Source organism: Geotrypetes seraphini, chromosome 2, assembly GCF_902459505.1.
Source record: "Geotrypetes seraphini chromosome 2, aGeoSer1.1, whole genome shotgun sequence".
Lineage (NCBI taxonomy): Eukaryota > Metazoa > Chordata > Amphibia > Gymnophiona > Dermophiidae > Geotrypetes > Geotrypetes seraphini.
In genome coordinates, this window is record NC_047085.1 from 472,820,577 (window position 1) to 472,841,009 (window position 20,433).

General features: G+C 43.0%; 1 protein-coding gene across 5 annotated transcripts in view; it reads left to right on the plus strand.

Annotated features, from left to right (window-relative positions):
* Positions 1-220: 220 nt before the first annotated feature.
* Positions 221-20,433, plus strand: part of WDR86 (WD repeat domain 86) — a 63,099-nt gene continuing 42,886 nt past the window's right edge. For 2 of the 5 annotated variants that reach the window (XM_033931691.1, XM_033931692.1), the window contains exons 1-3: positions 375-708; positions 2,460-2,743; positions 19,691-19,832. In XM_033931691.1, the coding sequence (XP_033787582.1) occupies positions 2,530-2,743; positions 19,691-19,832 (356 nt within the window). In that variant the 5' untranslated portion in view covers positions 375-708; positions 2,460-2,529. Of the gene's footprint in view, positions 278-374; positions 709-958; positions 1,049-2,459; positions 2,744-19,690; positions 19,833-20,433 lie in introns of those variants that run through there. The other 3 variants (XM_033931689.1, XM_033931687.1, XM_033931690.1) reach the window with 3 other exon arrangements.

Consider the following 20,433-nt stretch of genomic DNA (forward strand, 5'->3'; position numbering starts at 1 on the left):
TTTTTTTTTGCCACTGTGGAGTAGCTTCAGCAGTCTGTGCTGTTTTAAATTACCTATCTTTGCAGATTGCACTAGAAATATCATATGTTGCAGGGACCGGCAGTCACTGACATGCTCAAAACCTGACCAGCAGAGGGGCAAGACCAATTGAAAACTGATCTAGGGTAGGGGGGTTCTTTTTAAAACTAAAACACCTGGTTCTAACGAAACTAAAGAGCGAGAGAGAAAGGGGGGAAAGAACAGAAAAACTAGGAAGTGGAACAAAAGGGAGCACCAGGTACACAAGGTTTAGGACCCTGAAGAAGCCCGCGGGGGAGGGGTGTGACTGATCCCCCGCACGGACTGAGCCGGCGCTGAGAAAGAATGGAAAAACCCGAGGAAGCGAGAGGGGCGCCGGGGGGGACTCGAACACCCTGGAGCCGGAGGACAGGGAGAGGGTGCGAGCGTTGGGGAGAGCTGGACAGCAGGGGGCGCTGCAGGCGAGGGCGCGGGGATCGGAAGTGGTGTGGGCACCCGGGTGCGGGCTTTTTTCTTTCTTTCTCTCTCACCATGCCGGTTACTGCTGCACCGGGACAGCGGGCGAAGCGGTAAAGATGATCCGCCCCCCTCCCTGGAAGGCATCGCTCGCCCCCAGCCTCCCCGCTGCCCGAGGATGCGAGGTGTGCGAAGTACTGCCGAAGGAGCTGAGATGAGCTTAAGAAAAGAACCGTAAGATTGAACCCCCCCCCAAAAAAAAAAACCAAAAAAAAAAAACTTATTGCAGAATAAAACCAAACCTACCCGATTAATCGTGCTTGTAGCACGATTTTGCATGAGAGTTTAAAGAGATGCTGAATCAGCGAGAGAGGCGCCAAAGGTTCATAGCTCCTAGCTCATCTTAAATGAGACTGCATGTTACACTGTGGAGCAGAGGGGAAGGGTGGGTGGCCCCTGGGACCACCACCCTCCTAGAAGCTTGCTCAGTTGACAGAGAGGAGGCTTGAGCATCTCTAGTATTGAGCAAATTCCCTTTACTTTGCTGGTAGAGCCGGGTCAACAGATGGACCAGGTGAGGCAGGGGGGTGCCAGTAATAAAAGGCACTTCCCAGTTTGGTCTACCTTTAGACTGCTAAAGGGCTAGATGCCAGAGGGATTTTGGCACCCTATGTCGGCAGCACCCTGAATTAGAGATTTGCACGGGAATGGGGATTGCGGGAATCCTGCGGGAATCCCCCCCTAACCCATGGGACTCCCAAGGGACTCCCATGGGGATGGAAGGCTTTGGAAGCAGGGTTCGTCCATATAATATAATGGATACGTCAGCCTTAGTAAAAGAGGGGGTTTATAAGTTAATTACCTGAACAGAAAACAAAAAAAGGGTTCCACCAAAGAGATTCCACAAGGAAAACAGCAGCACAAACACAAAAGAAACTGTGGAATTGATGATCCTGTCAAAAATAATTGCTGATTTTTATGGGGACGGGCGGGGATGGAGGTAATTCCTTGCGGGGATGGGTGGGGATGGAGAGGATCCTGACAGGGACGGGTGGGGATGGAGAGGATCCTGGCAGGGACGGGTGGGGACGGAGAGGATCCTGACGGGGACGGGTGGGGACGGAGAGGATCCTGACGGGGACGGGTGGGGACAGAGAAGATCCTGGTAGGGACGGGTGGGGATGAAGAGGATCCTGGCGGGGATGGGTGGGATTGTTGTCCCCATGCAACTCTCTACCCTGAATCACTCACTGCCTCACCTGGTCTAGCACAGTGGTCTCAAACTCCAACCCTTTGCAGGGCCACATTTTGGATTTGTAGGTACTTGGAGGGCCTCAGAAAAAAATAGTTAATGTCTTATTAAAGAAATGACAGTTTTGCATAAGGTGAAACTCATTAAAGTTTATAAATCTTTCCTTTTGGCTAAGTCTTAATAATAATATTGTAATTTATAGCTAAAGAGACATATGATCAAGAAACTGTTTTATTTTACTTTTGTGATTATGATTAATATACTGAGGGCCTCAAAATAGTACCTGGTGGACCTCATGTGGCTCTGGGCCGTGAGTTTGAGATCATTGGTCTAGCAGGAGAAGGGGACTTCAGAGAAAGGGAGAGGTACCAGATCACAGTAGGGGGTGGGGAGTGGAGACAAGAGATACCAGATTGGGGGTGGGGGAACACCACTGCAAATGTTATCTTAGGGTGCCACAGTCACTTGAGCTTGTCCTGTAAATTAGCACCTCCAAGTATGGGGTACCGACACTTCAAAATAGAAACAGAGAAAAATGAAGGCAAAAAACCCCCCATATAGCCCATCTAGTCTGCCTTATCCATGTCATGATTGGAAAGTGACAAACACAAAACAAATCACTCATCTCTGGACACTGTGAAGGAATTCGCTCGATACTGGCTGTTTTGCCCCGATCATTTTTGAAAAGTTGGCCTCCCTGATTTCCCCGTTTGCCTTTGCCTTTGCCTTGTAGGTGCCATTGGGGCTTAGCTGCACATTGAAGATATGGAAATGGTGGCCCGTTCTGAGACATCAGGAAGCCCATGAGTGCTGCTGCTGCAGCCCATGCTGGGCTCTGGAGGATGGGGAGTGGCAGCTCCACCTGTGCCGCCTCCTGCAAAGTCTGTGCGGACCACTGTGGGGGCATCAACTGGCTGAGCCTGAGCCCAGATGGGCGCCACCTGCTGACAGCCAGCGAGGACTGCACAGCCAGAGTCTGGCGCACTGCGGACAACCAGTGCTGTGGGATCCTGCAGGGTGAGTCGGACTTCATTCCGGTTTTGTGGAGAAAATATTTAAAATCAAGATCTTTTACTGCCTCTCTCCTTTTCTACTCTGTGCCCCTCTCACTTTCTTTACCTTTACCTGTCCTGGATTCTCCTTTAATCTGCCTTCTCATCCCTTGTTTCCTTTATTCAGTGCTCTTACCTTCCTCCCTTCATTCCCTCTTTTCCCTTTGCTCCTCTATTTTTTTTTTTTTCCTGTGACTGTTTTCCACTATCTGGACTCTCGGCTCACTCCTGCCTGCCTCTCACTTTCTTCTTGCTCATCCATGCATCACAAACAATCTTCTGATTCCTGGCTTTCCCTTCTCAGACCTTTTGGCACACCTGCCTTCATAGGCCGACCGCTTCGGTTTAACCCTTCATTGCCAAGTTGTTTATCATCTCTGTGGCCAGAGGAACTTGTGTGTGCGGACAATAGAACTTTAAGGCTACAATATTGGTGTTCAATCTGGAACGGGGGAGCTTGTGAGACAGACCATATGGGTGATTAATGGACACATATCTAGCAAAACCATATGTTTATGTTCAGCACAAGGGGTTTCTTTTCATGCAAATACATTTTGGATGTCTGGTCTCATTTACCCATGATCCCTCTGGAACAATTTATCAGTAATACTTGATTACCATAGGGACTACAAGTATGATGACACTGCAGAGGAAAGCAGTGTCTTGAATCCCCTAAAACTCTAATCTTCCTGCTTTTAGAATGTATAATGTGTGGAGAGATGCTTTAGGTTTTTTTTTCCAGTTTGATACTGAATCTGCAGCCAAAATTCACTCGGAAAATGGACCCTAGGGCTCAGCCCCCTAACAGGAACAGCCCCTACACCTCTGCCCAAACAGAAGGTGGCCACGTGGGCCTAGTGGCTAGTCAGGACAAGAGCGATTCCAGTCTCAAAATGGCTGCTGCTGGAGGTCCTCTAATAGCAATCTCGTGAGACTGCTATTGGAGGTCCTGACACCATTTTAGCATTGGAGATGGTGTGGGCAGGAGCGACCTAGGGATTGTTCATGCCCCGATTTGGATTAACCGCTGAATCACCAGCAGTAGTACAGTAGGTCTGAGGGGCCTTTGGGTGAGTCTTGGAAGGGAGCATGGAAGGAATGGGTGCTGCTCCTGTTTGGGGAGAACTATAGAACCCAGTATAAAGTTATGGTTTCAGCCAAAAATAGCACCAGTGTTTTTTTTGGCTGAAACCGCAACAAGGCTGAATATGGATTTCAGATCGATTTCCACACCAAGACTGAAATCGATAAGCTGCTCTTAGCTGTACTCTTCTCCTTCACTGCCAATTCCAGACTTCATTCCTTTCATCTAGCTGCCCCCTATGCCTGGAATAAATTACCCGAGTTTGTCTACCAAGCCCTCTCCCTTACCTTATTTAAAAGCAGACTGAAAACCCACCTTTTTGATATAGCCTTCAATCCATAACCCTACTCCCCACTGCCCACCAACCTAGCAAGCAGATTAATCTTTCCACTTAACAATATCCATGACATCCTGTTTGTCTTGTCTGTTTAGATTGTAAGTTCTTTTGAGCAGGGACCGTCTTCTTTGTGACTCCTGTATGTCTGGTAGCGTTATAGAAATAATTAATAGTAGTAGTAGTAGATGCCGTATTGCTCAGAGACTGATTTCACAAATAAAATAGTTGGTGGAGAACCAGCAGTCTTGCCTAATGGTTGTGTCAGCCCAGTATGTCAAGACAAGGCAGTCGCCTAGGGCAGCACTTGGGGGTTGGGGTGGGGGGTGGGGGAGGATGCCGAAGAGCAGTTGCAATCAAAGCAAAGCAGATCCAGACAACCACACAAACTCAAAGAAACAGGAGGTACTTTTACTACCAGGGAGGGTAGGAAGTTTTCAAATTACCCATTTACTCAGCTTATTCTGGGAGGGGTAGTTTCGGGGAGATCATGATTTTTTTTTTGGGGGGGGAGGGGAGGGCAGTCAAGAGGCCTAAAGATTAATGGGGACATAATTCTAAAGGTTTGCCTACAGTAGTGTTCTTCAATGCAAGACTTGGAGGGGGGGGTGTCGGTGGTGGCCCCCAGAGACCTCTGAGGCAGCCCCCATTGTCTTTCTGTTTTTTGTTCTTTTTTGTGCTACTATTCTTTACCCAGGCTTTGGCCTGAAAGAGGAAAGTGGATTGGGGGTGGAGGGAAGAGCCAAATGCTTGAAAGACAAGGCATTTTTCACTAGACAAAAGTGAATGTATTTGGAAATTAATAATAATAATAATAACAGTTTATATACCGCAGGACCGTGAAGTTCTATGCGGTTTACAATGGTTAAAAGATGTTACAAATTAATTAGAATTAACAAGGTTAGAAGCTAGTTATTAATAGCGCTAGAGATCAGTTATTGTGGAGTAGGATTGTACAGGTTAGTTGCCTAAATACTTCAGGAACAGGTATGTTTTTAGGTGTTTCCTAAATTCCCCATAAGTAGTAGGCGTGAGCAATTGTTCCAGCTCTTTGCCCCATAATGCCGCTTGATGTGAGAGAAGATGTTGATGGTGTTTTTTAAATTTACATCCTTTAACTGGTGGGGAAACAAAATTCGAGTGTGAGCTTCTCTTATGTCTGTTGTTTGAGAAAGAGAAGAAGTCAGTTATATATTTAGGGGCTAAACCGAATAGTGCCTTAAAGCAAAAGCATCCGAACTTAAACTTCACGCGTGCCTCCATTGGTAGCCAATGTAGAAGTTGGTAGGAAGGTGTTATATGATCGAACTTCTTCAACTCAAAAATTAGCTTGACTGCTGCATTTTGCACCAATTGTAATCGCCGCATATTCTTCTGGGAAATTGCCAGGTAGGCGATATTGCAATAATCTAGTTGACTCAGTATAAGGGATTGTACTAAGATTCTAAATGATGAGACATCGAAATATGCTTTAATGGACCGAAGCTTCCAGAGAGTAAAAAAAACCTTTCTAACTAAGGAGTCCACCTGGTCTTCCATGGTTAGACTCTGGTCCAATGTTACACCCAATATCTTCATAGTGGGTTCGATGGGATAACTACATTTATTGATGCACAGTGATGTTTTAGTGTCAAGTGGGTGTGGCGAAGAAACAAAAAATTTTGTTTTTTCTGAATTAAGCTTCAGTTTGAATTCAGTCATCTATTGCTCCATCGAGTTTAGTACTTCTGTTGCCTTAGGAGTGACTTCCGAAAGAGGTAGCGAATGGGATAATGATTGTAAAGTCATCTGCATAACTAAATAATTTTATTCCCAGCTGGATTAGTTGTGCACCTAATGACGACATGTAAACATTGAAAAGCAGTGGGGACAATGGTGACCCTTGCGGCACACCAGATGGATTGCTCCAGGTATCAGAGAGATCGTAATTAAAAAGTACTTGATAGGTGTGGGACATAAGGAAGCCTTGAAACCAGTCTAACACTTCTTCTCTGATACCAATTGCATCTAAGCATAGTAACAGTTTCCCATAGTCCACTAAGTCAAAGGCAGAGCTCATATCGAATTGCATGTCAAGGGCATTAAGGCCCTTACCAAACAAGAACCATAAATTATCCAAGATAGCCGCAATTACTGTCTCAGTATTAAACAAAAGTCTGAAACCAGATTGAGTTTCATGTAGGTGAGAGAACTGATCAAGGTATATTCCATCAATTGGGCATGTACCAATCCTTCCATGATTTTTACAATAAAAGGATGGATGCTATTGGTCTGTAGTTGGTTACTAATGCTGATGATTCTTTACGATTCTTTGGAATTGAGGTTATTATGATATGACCGTTATTAGTGAGGAATTTTCCATTTTTTTAAGTTATCGGTTAAATAATTCAGCAAAGATAGTTTTAAAGTCTAATGGAGCTGCTTTCATAATTTCTGGGGGACATGGGTCCAAAACACAGTACGATTTAGAGTACTTGTTATATAATGCTCACGAACTTGAGGATATCCACTCCCCAATGAGAATGGAATGGCATGGGACTTACAATCAAAGCAGTTTACATACAGTATTATATACAGGTACTTGTTTTACACCTGAGAGTTAAGTGAATTGCCCAGAGTCACAGGAATTGAACCCAGTTCCCCAGGTTCTCAGGCTGCTGCACTAACCATTGGATTGGTGGGGATGGAAATCACTGATACGCACTGGTCAACAGTGTCATGGCCCCGCATGGGAAGATACTTGGCAGCTCTCTTTCAGATCATTAGAATCCAAAATGGCCACAGCTTAATGAAGACCACTGGCCTAGGTCATCTAATATCCTTACACCAGTCCTGGATGCAACCTGTAGCCCACCTTCTATCAGAATTTACTGTCTGAACAATAACATAGCCAAGTGTGATTTTATATTTTATAAACTACATACAATAAATACATTTCTGTTTTCTAATATTCTTTATATATAACAATTTTTATTGATGTCAACAGAAGGGAAAAACCCTCCAGCCATTCAATGCAACAGTACAACTACAAAAGTCATGCAATTTACAATATAAATGAACCCCGTCCCCCAAATGCTATAAAATCCCCAGAATAGAAAAACTCTCCAAAGAAATGTTTTCTAATATTCTTATCCCTCTGACTCTTGAACCTCAGCAAAATTGGACATACTATATCTAATATAATAAAATGCTAGGCCGCGCATGCGCACTAAAAAAAACGTGTTCCCTGATCTGTCGGGTTTTTTTTAGTGCGCATGCGCGGGTTGTACGTCACCAAACTCGGCAACGCAAGCCATGTCCGCCGTCGGCCTCTAGCTCCTGGGGGCCGGCGGCTCGAGTCGCCCAGCCGGTGCTGAGTCCCCCCCACTCCCATTCAGCTGGCACGGACGGTTTGAGAATGAGGGAGAGAACAACGCAGCCAGACGGACCGCGGGAAGGGAAAGGGGGGGAGGGTTTCGAGGGAGCCGGCTGGCCGCATAAATTATTTTAATTTGAAATCTGCCGCCGTCGCCGCGGCTCCTCTCTCATCTTCCGACATAATATAAGTGCAGCTCATGAGAGGAGCCGCGGCGGCGGCTTTGAAAACGGCTCCCTTAGTTCGCTGCATTTTTTTTTTTAAGTTTAAAACTGCCGCCGTGGCTCCTCTCACGATCCCGGCCTGTGTCAGAGAAGGCTTCCGACGCAGGCCGGATCGTGAGAGGAGCCGCGTAGGCATCTTTAAACTTAAAAAAAAATCCAGCAAAGAACTAAGGGAGCCGTTTTATCTCCATGCTGCTACGAAGGAACAGGTGAGGGGGAGGGAAATGCTGATGCTGATGCACAGGGAGCAGGCAGGCATGGCAGGCAAGCAGGGGAAGAGGGAAAGGGGCTGCTTTGGGGGTAGGGGTGTGCTGGGGGCACATAGCAGTCGGGCAGGGGATCACAGAACAGGCAGGCATGGCTCAACAAGGGGAGAGGGAAAGGGGGCTACTTTGGGGTGAGGGGTTTCCTGGGCCAGACAGCAATCATAGGGGGGAAACAGAAAGGGGCCACGGAGCAGGCAGGCAAGGGGGCAGGGGCATTGGGAAATGGGGCTGCTTTGGGGGGAAGGGTGTTCTGGGGGCACACACCAATCATGCCGGGGAAGAGAAGGGGGCCACAGAGAGATAGGCAGGCATGGTGCAAGACAGAGACACAGACAGAAAGAATGACAGACAGACAGACAGCATCCAAGCACAGAGAGAGAAAGGAAAAAAAAAACCAGTCGTCTACTCTAGCACCTGTTGCACAGGAGGAGAACGAAAGAGATGCTGATGGACAGGGGGTTGAAGAAAAGGAACGGAGGACTAATGTTGGACAGGGGGGAGGTAAAACAAAGGGAGAAGGGCTTCTGCTGCATAAGGAGAGCAGTGAAGGGGTGGTGGTGGACACAGGGGAGGTAAAAGGAAGGGAAAATGGACAGGGGGAGCAGGCAAGGGGTGGTGATGGACAGCCAAGGAAAAAGAAAGGCAGAAAGAAAAAAAGCGGCTAAGGAGAGAGAGAGAAAGAAATAAAGACAGACACACACACATATGTTCTAGCACCCGTTAATGTAACGGCCTTAAAGACTAGTTTCTAATAAAATCCTTGGGAAAAACTATCTTTTTTAGTTTTGAAATCTTTGGCATTTAATTACACTCACCAATTTGCTTTGATAATATCCTACTTAAAATTGTCCCAGCTATAAAAATATTAAGAGTCATAATCGATCAAAAATTGAACTTTCATGATCAAAAAAGTGCCGTGGTCAAAAACTGCTTCTTTAAATTACGAATGATCCTTTCTTTGGCAAGCTGCCTTGACCGCACATTGCTTAATAGTTTGATCCACTCACTTATAATATCGAAACTCAACTGTTATCATTCTCTATTTAAGGTCGTCACACAGAAAGAAATCCGACTCTTACAAATAATTCAAAATACCGCCATTAAGATTATCCTCAATTCCAGGAAATTTGACCACGCCACCCCTCTTCTACAAAAAGCTCACTGGCTACCTATCTCACACAGAATTACGTATTAAATAGCGTTCTTAACTTTTAAAGCCCAAATAACAAATGCTCCCTAGTTTCATAGATAACTTCTCATACCACACACTTCATCCCGCACACTAATAATAATAATAATAATAATTTTTTTTTTGTATACCGCCATACCCAGGGAGTTCTAGGCGGTTCACAATAAATAGATGAATTACATACAATGAGATTGAAAAAAGAAGAACATAGCAAGGCAATCGAAAGGTCAAAACTACATTCTGTATCTCAAAATATATTGACAGTACCCTCTTTGAAAGTAATTAATACACACTGTAATACACATCGTAATACATTGTTCCCCCCCAAAATGGAACCAGGTCCCCACAAGTAAAATACCAAGTCAAAGAAATGGTGCTAGGTCTGAAAATATCCAACCGCGGGTCATTAAAGAACAGCACCAATTACATAGAATTCGCTTCCTGCCTTTTTAAGAGATGAAAAAAGTATAGATAAATTCAAAGGATCTCTAAAGTGCTTTCTTTTTAAAGATGCCTTAGTATCCTAACTCGGATACTTTTATATAACACTGACTCATTAACCCTCTCTTTCCTTTCAATATGTTCTTCCCCCTCCCACTCGTGTTACCCTTATTTGTTTCTCCTCTTTTAAAGTGTATTTCTTCCATTTCCTCATGTTTCAGTTTGTAATTGGTGTCAGGATTTTATATGATTACTCGTTTCCCCTTTATTTTATTGTAAATCACTTGGAATTCTATGTAAAGCGATCAAACAAATTTTTAATAAACTTGAAACTTGAATATGGTTTTTACAGAGAAGAATATACATTTCTTATATGTGGCCTGGAAACCATGGCTGGTTGGGACCCAGCCCATCTTTTCATAACCAAACAATAAAAACATCACATCTTGGATGGTGCTTTCTCAAATTAGGCAAGAATTTCAGAAATGTTTGGGACCAGATTTTCTTCCCTGAGGTAGTTTTTTTTTTACCCATTGAACCTATTGAACTGGAGTACAGATGAGCCCTGTTAAACTAAACTAAACTAAACTAAACCTTAGGTTTTTATACTGCACCATCTCCATGGTCGTGGAGCTCGGCACGGTTTACAGGGACTGTAATAAGAAAGGAACTCCAGGGAAAGGGTTAGATGAAGATCGGAGGGGAGAAGAGTGTTAGAGAGTTAGGATGTGAGAGGGGGGGAGAGATTAGATTTTAGAGAAAAGCCAGGTTTTCAGGTGTTTGCGGAAGGGTTGGAGAGCACTCAGGTTCCGAAGGGGGGAGGTGAGGTTGTTCCAGAGCTCGGTGAGTCTGAAGAGGAGGGAAGTCCCCAGTTTTCCTGGGTGGGAGATGCCTTTTAATGAGGGGAAGGAAAGTTTCGATTTTTGGGTAGGTCTGGAGGAACTAAGATTCGAGGCATTCCAGGATAGAGGAATTAATAATAATAATAATAACTTTATTCTTATATACCGCCAAAAATCTTGCGACTTCTAGGCGGTTTACAATGAAGAGAAACTGTACAAACAGCGAATTACAGAGTACAGCATTGAACATCAAGTGATAGTAACAGGAGAGTTACAGGGCTGTGTATTATATGGTTTCACAATGAGTAGCATTATACAGTCGACGATATTCAGAGCATAAGTAGGAGAAGAGAAAGGAGATTGCGCTTTGAGTTACAAAGGTGCAAGGCTGCGAAGGTGAAAAAGATAACATGTTGATGAGAAGTAAGTTGTTAACTTGGTACATTTGAATGAAGGACGGGCACCAGTGGGAAAAACTGGTAACAATTAAAGATAGAAATTTTGGCAGAAGAGGGTAGACGGACTCCTTGGGATGGGAGGAGGCTCCGATTTTAGGGGAGAAGTCTGGTTAGGTTATAAATTTCTTAAACAATGTGGTTTTTAGTTCTTTCCTAAAGATACTATATGATTCTCTGGCGGCATAAGTGAAGTAGCCTGTCCAAGTTTGCAGTCTACCTGCTTGGAATTTGAATGTTCTATCAAAGAAGGTGCGATATCTACAGCCTATGATATTTGGGTAGGTAAAGAGGTTACGGTTTCTGGTAGGCCTAATAGAGGAGTGGAATTGGAAGTGAGGTAGTAGGTAGCTGGGGGCCAGTCCCCAGATTAGTTTATAGCAGAGGCAGGAGAATTTGAATAGAATTCGTGCTTCAATTGGTAACCAATGAAGGAGTTTGTAGAATGGACTAACATGATCGCTCTTCTTTAGTCCGAATATTAGACGGATGGCCGTATTTTGAACTATTCTCAGTTTTCTCACATTTTTTTTAGATATTCCCAAGTAGACAATGTTACAGTAGTCCAGGGTGGATAAAATCAGTGATTGTACCAATATTCTGAAGGATAGCGGGTCGAAGTATTTTTTTATGGTTTTCAGTTTCCAAAGGATGAAGAAGCATTTTTTAGTCACCGAGTTTATGTGCTCGGTCAGGGACAGGTGGAGGAAGGATGCCGTGGAGGATCTTGAAGGTTAGGCTGATGCATTTGAAGCGGACTTTGGAAGTTATTGGAAGCCAGTGGAGCTTGGAAAGGAGAGGTGAGACGTGATCGAATTTACTTTTAGAAAAGATAAGTTTGGCTGCGGCGTTTTGGATCCGCTGGAGTCTGTGGAGGTTTTTCTTCGTTAGGCATATGAAGATGGAATTGCAATAGTCCAGTCTGGAGAGGATGATGGATTGGACGAGAATGGCAAAGTGATTTTGATGGAAGCAGGATCTTACTGATCTCAGCATGTGAAGGCTGAAATAGCATTTTTTTACAAGGGAGTTGAGGTGATCGTTGAAGGACAGTGTAGAATCAATGATGACGCCTAGGACCTTATTGGAGAATTCGAGCTGCAGAGAGGAGCCGGAAAGTAGTGGGATTGAGGGGGGTAGCTGGGCTAATTTTGGGCCAAGCCAAAGTAGTTTTGTCTTGGATTCGTTCAATTTCATTTGGACGGAGTGGGCCCAAGATTGGAGGTTTAAGATACAGGAGGATATATTCAGTGGGAGATCGGTGAGGTTCGAGTCGGTCTCGAGAAGGACGAGGATGTCATCAGCATATGTGTAAATTGTTTCAAGGGGGGATAGATGGAGGAGTTTTAGGGAGGACATATAGATGTTGAAGAGGATAGGAGAAAGAGGTTAACCTTGCGGGACTCCACAGATTGGTGTCCAGGGGGAAGAGGAGGTACCATTCATGTTGACAATGTAGGAGCGGGAGCGAAGGAATTTTGAGAACCATTCAAGGACGGTGGAGGTGATGCCAATCTCGGAAAGTTGGTAGAGTAGAATGTCGTGATGGACAACGTCGAAAGCGGCGGAGAGGTCAAATTGCAAGAGGACAGCGAATTTGTTGCGGGAGTGAAGTTGTTGGACCTTAGAGATTAGAGAGGTTAGTAGGGATTTGGTGCTGAAATTGGGACGAAAGCCGTATTGGTAGGGTAAGAGGATGGAGAATTTCTCTAGATAGGATGAGAGTTGAGTCGATATGATGGACTCGAGCATCTTGGTTAGGAGAGGGATATTTGCTATTGGGCGATAGCTGTTTGGAGTGGAAAGGTCGAGGTCGGGTTTTTTCAAAAGAGGGGTGGTGCTTTTTAGTAATTACACTTCTCCCTCCGTATTTGCGGTTTCAGCAATCGCGGTTTGATTATTCACAGTTTTTAGCTTACTGGCTCCTCCCCCCAAATTACGTCAGCTTGCATAGAGAAATCTCTGATTCCAAGCGTTTACAGAGAAAATCGCTGATTCCCAGCACTTTCTTCACCGTGTTTTGCCTCTCCTTCAGGAACAGGTCAGGTCTCCCACCATGTTATTCCCGGTTTCACCATATTCACGATGGTTTTTAATAGAAAACAGCGAATAACATATGAAAAAGTTATTCACGGTTTTTCTGTATTTGCGGTTCTGTTAATCCCCTATCATAGTGAATACGGAGGGAGAAGTGTATTCCCCTCTTTGAGGCTGGGGGATGGGGTAATAAAGCTTCACGGGGAGGAAGAAGTGTCTTAGCTCCTGAAACCCATATTTTGTTTATTTTTAGGAAATACAATTTGTGGCAGACTGTGTTTTCTTGGAAGAAAAGATGGGCGGGCTCTAGAGCTGCTAGTTTTTTTTATGCTCTTTTCTTCTTTTTCCCATAAATTATAGCTAAATGTTCAGATTGTAGTGTCTGAAACATCCCCCAAAAATGGAACGAGATCCCCACAAATAAAATAACAAGTCAAAGAAAAAGGGCGAGGTCTGAAAATATCCAACTGTGGGTCATTTAAAGAACAGCAAAGAAAAAAAAAAAGTAGTCTGGATGATGCAGGAAAAGTTTATTTGAGATACCGGTAATGTGAATATTTAAAAACAATACATTACAAATCGTAAAAGTGGGAGCGGAATGCTGTCCACGATGGACCACTGGTCTGACCCAGCAGCGGCAATTCTTATGTTCTTAATTCGTATATTCAGCAATATAATTTAAAAAACCCATTTTGCCTGCAATGAAGATCAGTAGCGATCTGGCGAACAAGATACAAGTTATTAAAGATCCACTTGAAGAAATCTACATATTATCAAGATTGCTGTTCTTTATAGACCCATGGTTGGATAGTTTCTGGAAAAAACCCACCATGGAATTATGTACTACTGAGATTTTTTTCTTTGTTCTTTACATGATATTACTTCAATCAATCCGTGTTGTTATAATTCTAAGGGGGTGAAAAAGCCTCAGAATATGGAGCAGTTAACCTAGCTGGGTTTTAAACGTGATCAATTCACTCGCTCCCAGTCAGATCATAGGCAAAAAAAACCCCACCCTTCCTATTACTCTGCTATTCATCTAATTTATATCTTTTCTTTTTTTCTCTTTTAAGATAAGAACATAAGAATTTGCCGCTGCTGGTTCAGACCAGTGGCCCATCGTGGCCAGCAGTCTGCTCCCGCAGTGACCTCCAGGTCAAAGACCAGTGCCCTGAGACAAGCCCTACCTGCATACGTTCCGGTTCAACAGGAACCCGTCCAACTTTGTCTTAAATCCCTGGAGGGTGTTTTCCCCTATAACAGCCTCCGGAAGAGTGTTCCAGCTTTCCACCACTCTCTGGGTGAAGAAGAACTTTCTTACGTTTGTACGGAATCTATCCCCTTTTAACTTTAGAAAGTTCCCTCTCGTGCTCCCTACTTTGGAGAGGGTGAACAACCTGTCTTTATCTACTAAGTCTATTCCCTTCAGTATCTTGAATGATTCTATCATGTCCCCTCTCAGGCTTCTCTTTTCAAGGGAGAAGAGGCCCAGTTTCTCCAATCTCTCACTGTATGGCAACTCCTCCAACCCCTTTGCCATTTTAGTCGCTCTTCTCCGGACCCTTTCCATCTTCATGTACGGCGACCAGTGCTGGACGCAGTACTCCAGTGAGGGTGCACCATGGCCCGGTACAGCAGCATGATAACCTTCTCCGATCTGTTCGTGATTGCTCTTCTTAATCATTCCCAGCATTCTGTTCTCCCTTTTCGTCGCCGCTACACATTGCTTCCATCCACTTAAGCAAAATGCATTTGATAGCAATCACTGCAGTCCAACGAAGGAATGCGGAGGCCCCGGGCCGACGGGGATGAAAATGCAAGGAGGTGCCAAATAACACCAAGGCAGATCTCTGAACTGTAATGTTCCAGGTGGTATCTACAAAAAGAAAGACAGGGTCCCAAAAAGTCTGTATTGATGGACAAGACCAAAACATGTGGCCAAGACCTGCGTCTGGAGCACCACAGTGCCGGCAGTCCGCAGTCGAGCAGAGCCCTGCCAGGAAAGCTCTCCGAGGAGAAACATACAGGCGGAGAGTCAATTTGTAGTGTTATTCCCACAAAATTGCATATTTACTATACAAAGGTAGCTTTTTGACTGCATTCAAAATTACTTCATCAGAGAATTCCATATTCAAATCCCCCACCCAAGTATCCCGTAATCGGAGACAATCAAGCATAGGGGATTCGTCCTTCAGATGTCTATGGTGAAATTTCAGTTGGGAACCAAATGTAAAGGCCTCCATCAACAATTCCTGACAGGAGGCCGAAAGATGAGTACTCGACAAGGAGGAAATGTAATGGCGAATCTGAAGGTGGGCATAGACATCTGTATGAGGAAGAGCAAATTCCTCGCAAAGCAGGTCAAAGGGTTTGATCAGACCCTCATCATCAACCAAATGAAACAAGAAACGAATCCCCTTTGCTTCCCAACGCACAAAGCTAGCACTGTCCACCCCAGGAGGAAAACATGCACTATAGCGCAATGGTAAAAAGGGAGAGACCGTAGAGCTAAGGGAATGAAACCTACAAACCCAGTGCCAGGCCCGACGGAGAGGGCAATGCAACAACGCACTGGGCACAGATTCCCATTTGGAAAGCAAAGAAGAGTGAAGAAACGCACTAAAGTGGGTAGAAGTAAAGCAAGAAAGTTCCAAGGAAGTGTTAGTAAACGTGGAGGTGCCGCTAAAAAGATCATTGATGTGGCGCATGCCACAAGCAATTGTTGAGAAACGAATATTCAACAACCCCAAACCACCCTTATACTAAGGGGAGGCCGCCCTCCGATAGGGAAGGCGAGCACGCTTGCCCATCCAGAGGAACCGTTGCACCATGCGCTCAAGACGCTTTTCATCATGGAGGGACAGATAAAGGGGAAGAACCTGAAAAACATACAGCCACTGCGGTACAACAAGCATATTATAGAGACTCACCCAGCCCAACAAAGAAAGGGGAGACCCCGCCACAGCTGCAACCGCGTCCCAAAGGTGGAAAACAGAGAACTAACATTTAAAGAGTAGAGGCGGGTGAGATCCGTAGGAATGTGGACCCCTAAATAGCGAAGCTCAGACTCCGCCCACCGCAAAGGGAAGGAACCCCACCAAGATGTGCGAACTGCCGGGCATGAAGGCAAAGCCAAAGATTTATCAAGATTCAGGGAGAGGCCGGAATGAAAACCAAATTCAGAAATAAGATCTAATGCGAGGGGCAAAGAGACCTCAGGATTGGTCAGGATTAAAAACATATCATCCGCAAAGGCCAGCGTCTTCAAGGACTCACCCGCGACCCGAAGGCCCCGCACCCCATCGATGTGGCGCAAAGTACAAAGTAAAGGTTCTAAAAAGAGCAGAAAAAGCAGAGGAGACATTAGGCATGTGGTTTATTGAATAAGGCCCGAGGAAGGCAAGATGGCGGAAGGACTGTAATGCTGAGAGCTTCGTCGCAGAGAGCTCTACCAATATCGTTTCTTTTTCTGTTTTTCTTCAAGAAACTTACAGTTTAGCATGCCGAAGCGGAGGGGCCGAAGCGCAGTTGGAGCCTCACGGCGTTCGGGCCCAGCCGGCTTCGGTTCAATGGATGAACTTCTCCGACGAATGCAGGGAATTGCGGGGGCGTCGGCACGCCCGCAGGAGACGCACCATGGCGAGACGGAGGCGTTCTCTATGGGCCCAGACACCACCTTGAGCCCCGACGCCAGAGTGCCTCCTCCTCCTCCTCAGACCGCCAGCTCCCCTCGGGTGGAGGAACCATCGGAAGGCGGTGAGGAACTCTCCCCGGAGGTCGTTGGGAGCAAAGAGGGGAGCATGGATGTGGATTCCCTGTTGTTTCAGGGGATTCCAGTGGAAACTGAGGTTTCGTCATCCCTGCGGATTGCCCGTGAGCAGAGGAGTCATACCCAGGAGGGTACAATGGTTGGTGAAAGTTTTTCTTTACAAGAACCTATCTTTATATTAAAGAAGCCCCAAGAGGTAACACTTGATGCAATTTGGGATCTTGTAGCGGATCTATCTAAATCAGTTAAGCCCCAACTGTTGCAGTTGGAGCATAAGATATCTTCCCAAGAAAATGAAATTAAGAATATATATATATAATGTAATTAAAATATATATTCTCCAACAGATTAGCTTAATTTGATAATTTTGTATCTTATTCTAATACAATACTTATTCATTGTGAATTTAACCAAAATTGACCAAATTGATCGAATAACCTATAGGAGGACAGCAATATTATATGAAACATTAGTATTCAAAGATTCTGAAAATATTAAGTTTAAAAACCTCATAACTCAAGAAAATATGTCATCCATAACAAAATATTCTTCTATTCTATTTTAATCATTTAAAATAAGATCCATAAATTAAATTTCATCAACATCACTATACTATATTTATGTATAATAAAAACTTGAATTAAATGACATTTAAGAATTATATACTTATTTGAAGAGAACATCGTTCTTTCCATTATAATTTTAACTCCATATATTATGACTTGTTAAGTATTTAAAACTATATTATAATGACTATTATTCCATTTATATTCATGTGGAAAATCGGTTACCAAATCCTTAAAAAAAAAATTCCTTACATCTATATTAATAAAGATCTCACCATACTCAATTGATTAAATAATGAAACAAATTATAAAGAAGCATTCATGTGCTTATTTAAATATGTAATTAATTTGCTAAAATCCCTGAATTATATGACCCCACATAATAATGTAAACAATTATAGATTATCCCAAAATATGTAATGAGCAATTTATAAGACTAAGTATAATTGAAGATACTATTGCAATTTGTGTAATCATTCATCTTTGGTAACAATCTTAATAATTTATAATTCACTATAGGTTTCGGAAATTGCAGTTCTATAAGATTGTACAATTGTTGATCCTTATTACTGTGGACTATTGTAATGTGGTATATGTGAGTATTTTTGAAGACACTAATTCAAAGATTGCAAGCTAAGTTGATCTTTGAATGGGAAATTGTATGATCATATGATGTATTGCGTGATTGAGCAGTATTGGTTTCCAGTGTATGTAGGATCAAATTCAAGACCTTGACTTTTATGTTTAAGATTATGTATGGTTTTAGCTCTAGCTATACAAGTATGAAGGACTTTTTGACAATATATACTCCTTCAATGAATCTTTGTTCCTCTACTGAATTGTGACTGGTTAAACCATCTAAAATTTTGTTTAGGTTGAAAAGCACTGAACCGCAAACATTAATTGGTAAAAGGGCTGAACTCTGGAATCTTCTTCCAGCCAGGATTCAAGACATTAAAATTTCTGTCCTTACGCCAGAGCGTAGACTTGGCTTTTTCAGAAACATTTGATAACATCTTATTAATTTGATTATTTGAGGTCCTCGGTATGAATACTAAATGTAAGAGAAGCATACGTTCTCTTTTTTTGGAATACTCATTGACTATGATTGTACTACATTTAGAACTTTTTGGTTAAAGCGGATTATAATTCTATTAAATTTAAAGCGTCCATGACTCCAGAAAGAGACTGGGCAAAGGGGATTCATGGGAGAGCAGCAAGGCAGAAACCATTGCTATCTGAGAGTAACATCGGTGCTTGTCTCACCTTTTGCAAAGACTCATCTGGATGATTCCCAAGCCTTTTGGAATAAAGTTCTATGGACAGATGAGTCAAAAATGAAATTCTTTGGACAAAGCCAGTCCCATTATGAGTGTGTGTATGCTGTTAATGCAATGATTTGTGTACTTAATAGGCATGTGATATTAGGGTGTACTTTATAAGGTTCCCCTTCCCATCATCAACTGTATACAATAAATCTGAAAGTATGACCATTTTTCATGTAATGAAACACCTAAGGAGCATCTAATTTCTTAGTACGAAGGCAGCTGTGATGTTTAAGTTTGATAATTTTATCTACATGTAGTAAGATGCAAGGGCTTTTTATAACATGCACCATTCTGGAAGCTTCACATTTTAGTATTGTTCATTGTTAGAAGAGCTCCATTTATAAAGGAAATGCTATGACCAGAAAAAAAAAATATGAACACACCATATATGATCCACAGGGATAATGTTCTTTTTCTTTTAAGAACAAAATTCAGTGTACAGGAAAATGCCTCATATATTACATGCTCATTTAAAGATAAACATAAAATAAATACTTCATTATTGTAGAGCACTGGAAAATATTTAACTTAACCCAGAAGTGTTAATGGAAAAAGGTAATATACCAAGTGGTCCTTCTACTAAAGCTTAGTGGACGCTAACAGACATCGGTGTGTGCTAAATGCTATATGTTGTATTTTAAACTTATGGGCCATGTGGCACTTAGCACATGGTATGTCCGTTAGTACACATTAAGCTTTAGCAAAAAGGTCCCTAAGTCTCTGATCCAAGCCATTTCTAGAAGCTGAAATCTTAAGCAACTGTTAAAAAAAGAATAGCATATATATATAAAATGGGTATGGGTTAGCTTAAATCCCCTGCAGTCCTTGCCTTAACTGGAAGTGCCAATCCCCTTAAGCTATGTGGATAATTTTAGGTTCTCATCCTAGCTCCTCTCCTTTTGACTGGGCAAAATGTCTCCCTACAATAACTGGGTAACTTGACAGCTCTAGCAGTCTGTTTCCAAGCTAGTTTTTGTGACTCTGAATGCGCTTTTTGTGTTCATTGACTTTTTGTTCCCTAGGCCATGAAAGCTACATCACATTCTGCCATTTGGAAAACGAGGCCGCATTCACGTGCAGTGCTGATCACACAGCTAGAAAGTGGGACTTGACGACGGGCCAGTGCCTGGCAGTATATCGGGGGCACACATCAATAATTAACAGGTGGGCGAGACTGACTTTTCACTTCAATGGCCTGTCCTGGCCTGTCAACTGGCCAAAGCAAGCACCTGAACTCTCTATGTACTAGTGTCTGTTCAAGGAGAATAATAATAATAATAATTTTATTCTTTTATACCGCCATTACCAAAAGTTCTAGGCGGTTTACACCAAAAGAAACTGGACAGTCAGCAAAATACATTCATACCATAAGAATAAAATCATACAATAAAAGTTAAAAATATGATTACAATCTTAAAAATATCCAATTAAGTAATAAATTTGTCAAACAGAGAGGACTTGACTAATTTTCGAAAAGAACAATAGGACGTGGCTTGATAAATGCATTTGCCAAGCAAAGATTGCAATTTACCTGCTTGAAATGCTAAGCTCCTGTCAAAAAAGGTCTTATAATGGACACCATTTGGCTTAGGAAAGGTAAATGACCAGGTTTCCATGATACATCTTTATTGTAAGATCCTTGAACTTTCAGCCATGTTGGACTAAGGAATAAATCTAAGTCAAAAATAAAAATAATTAAAAAAATTAGCAACCAACAATTAAGTAAATAAAATTTCCTGGGAATCCCGTTTTTAATTTATGGCTA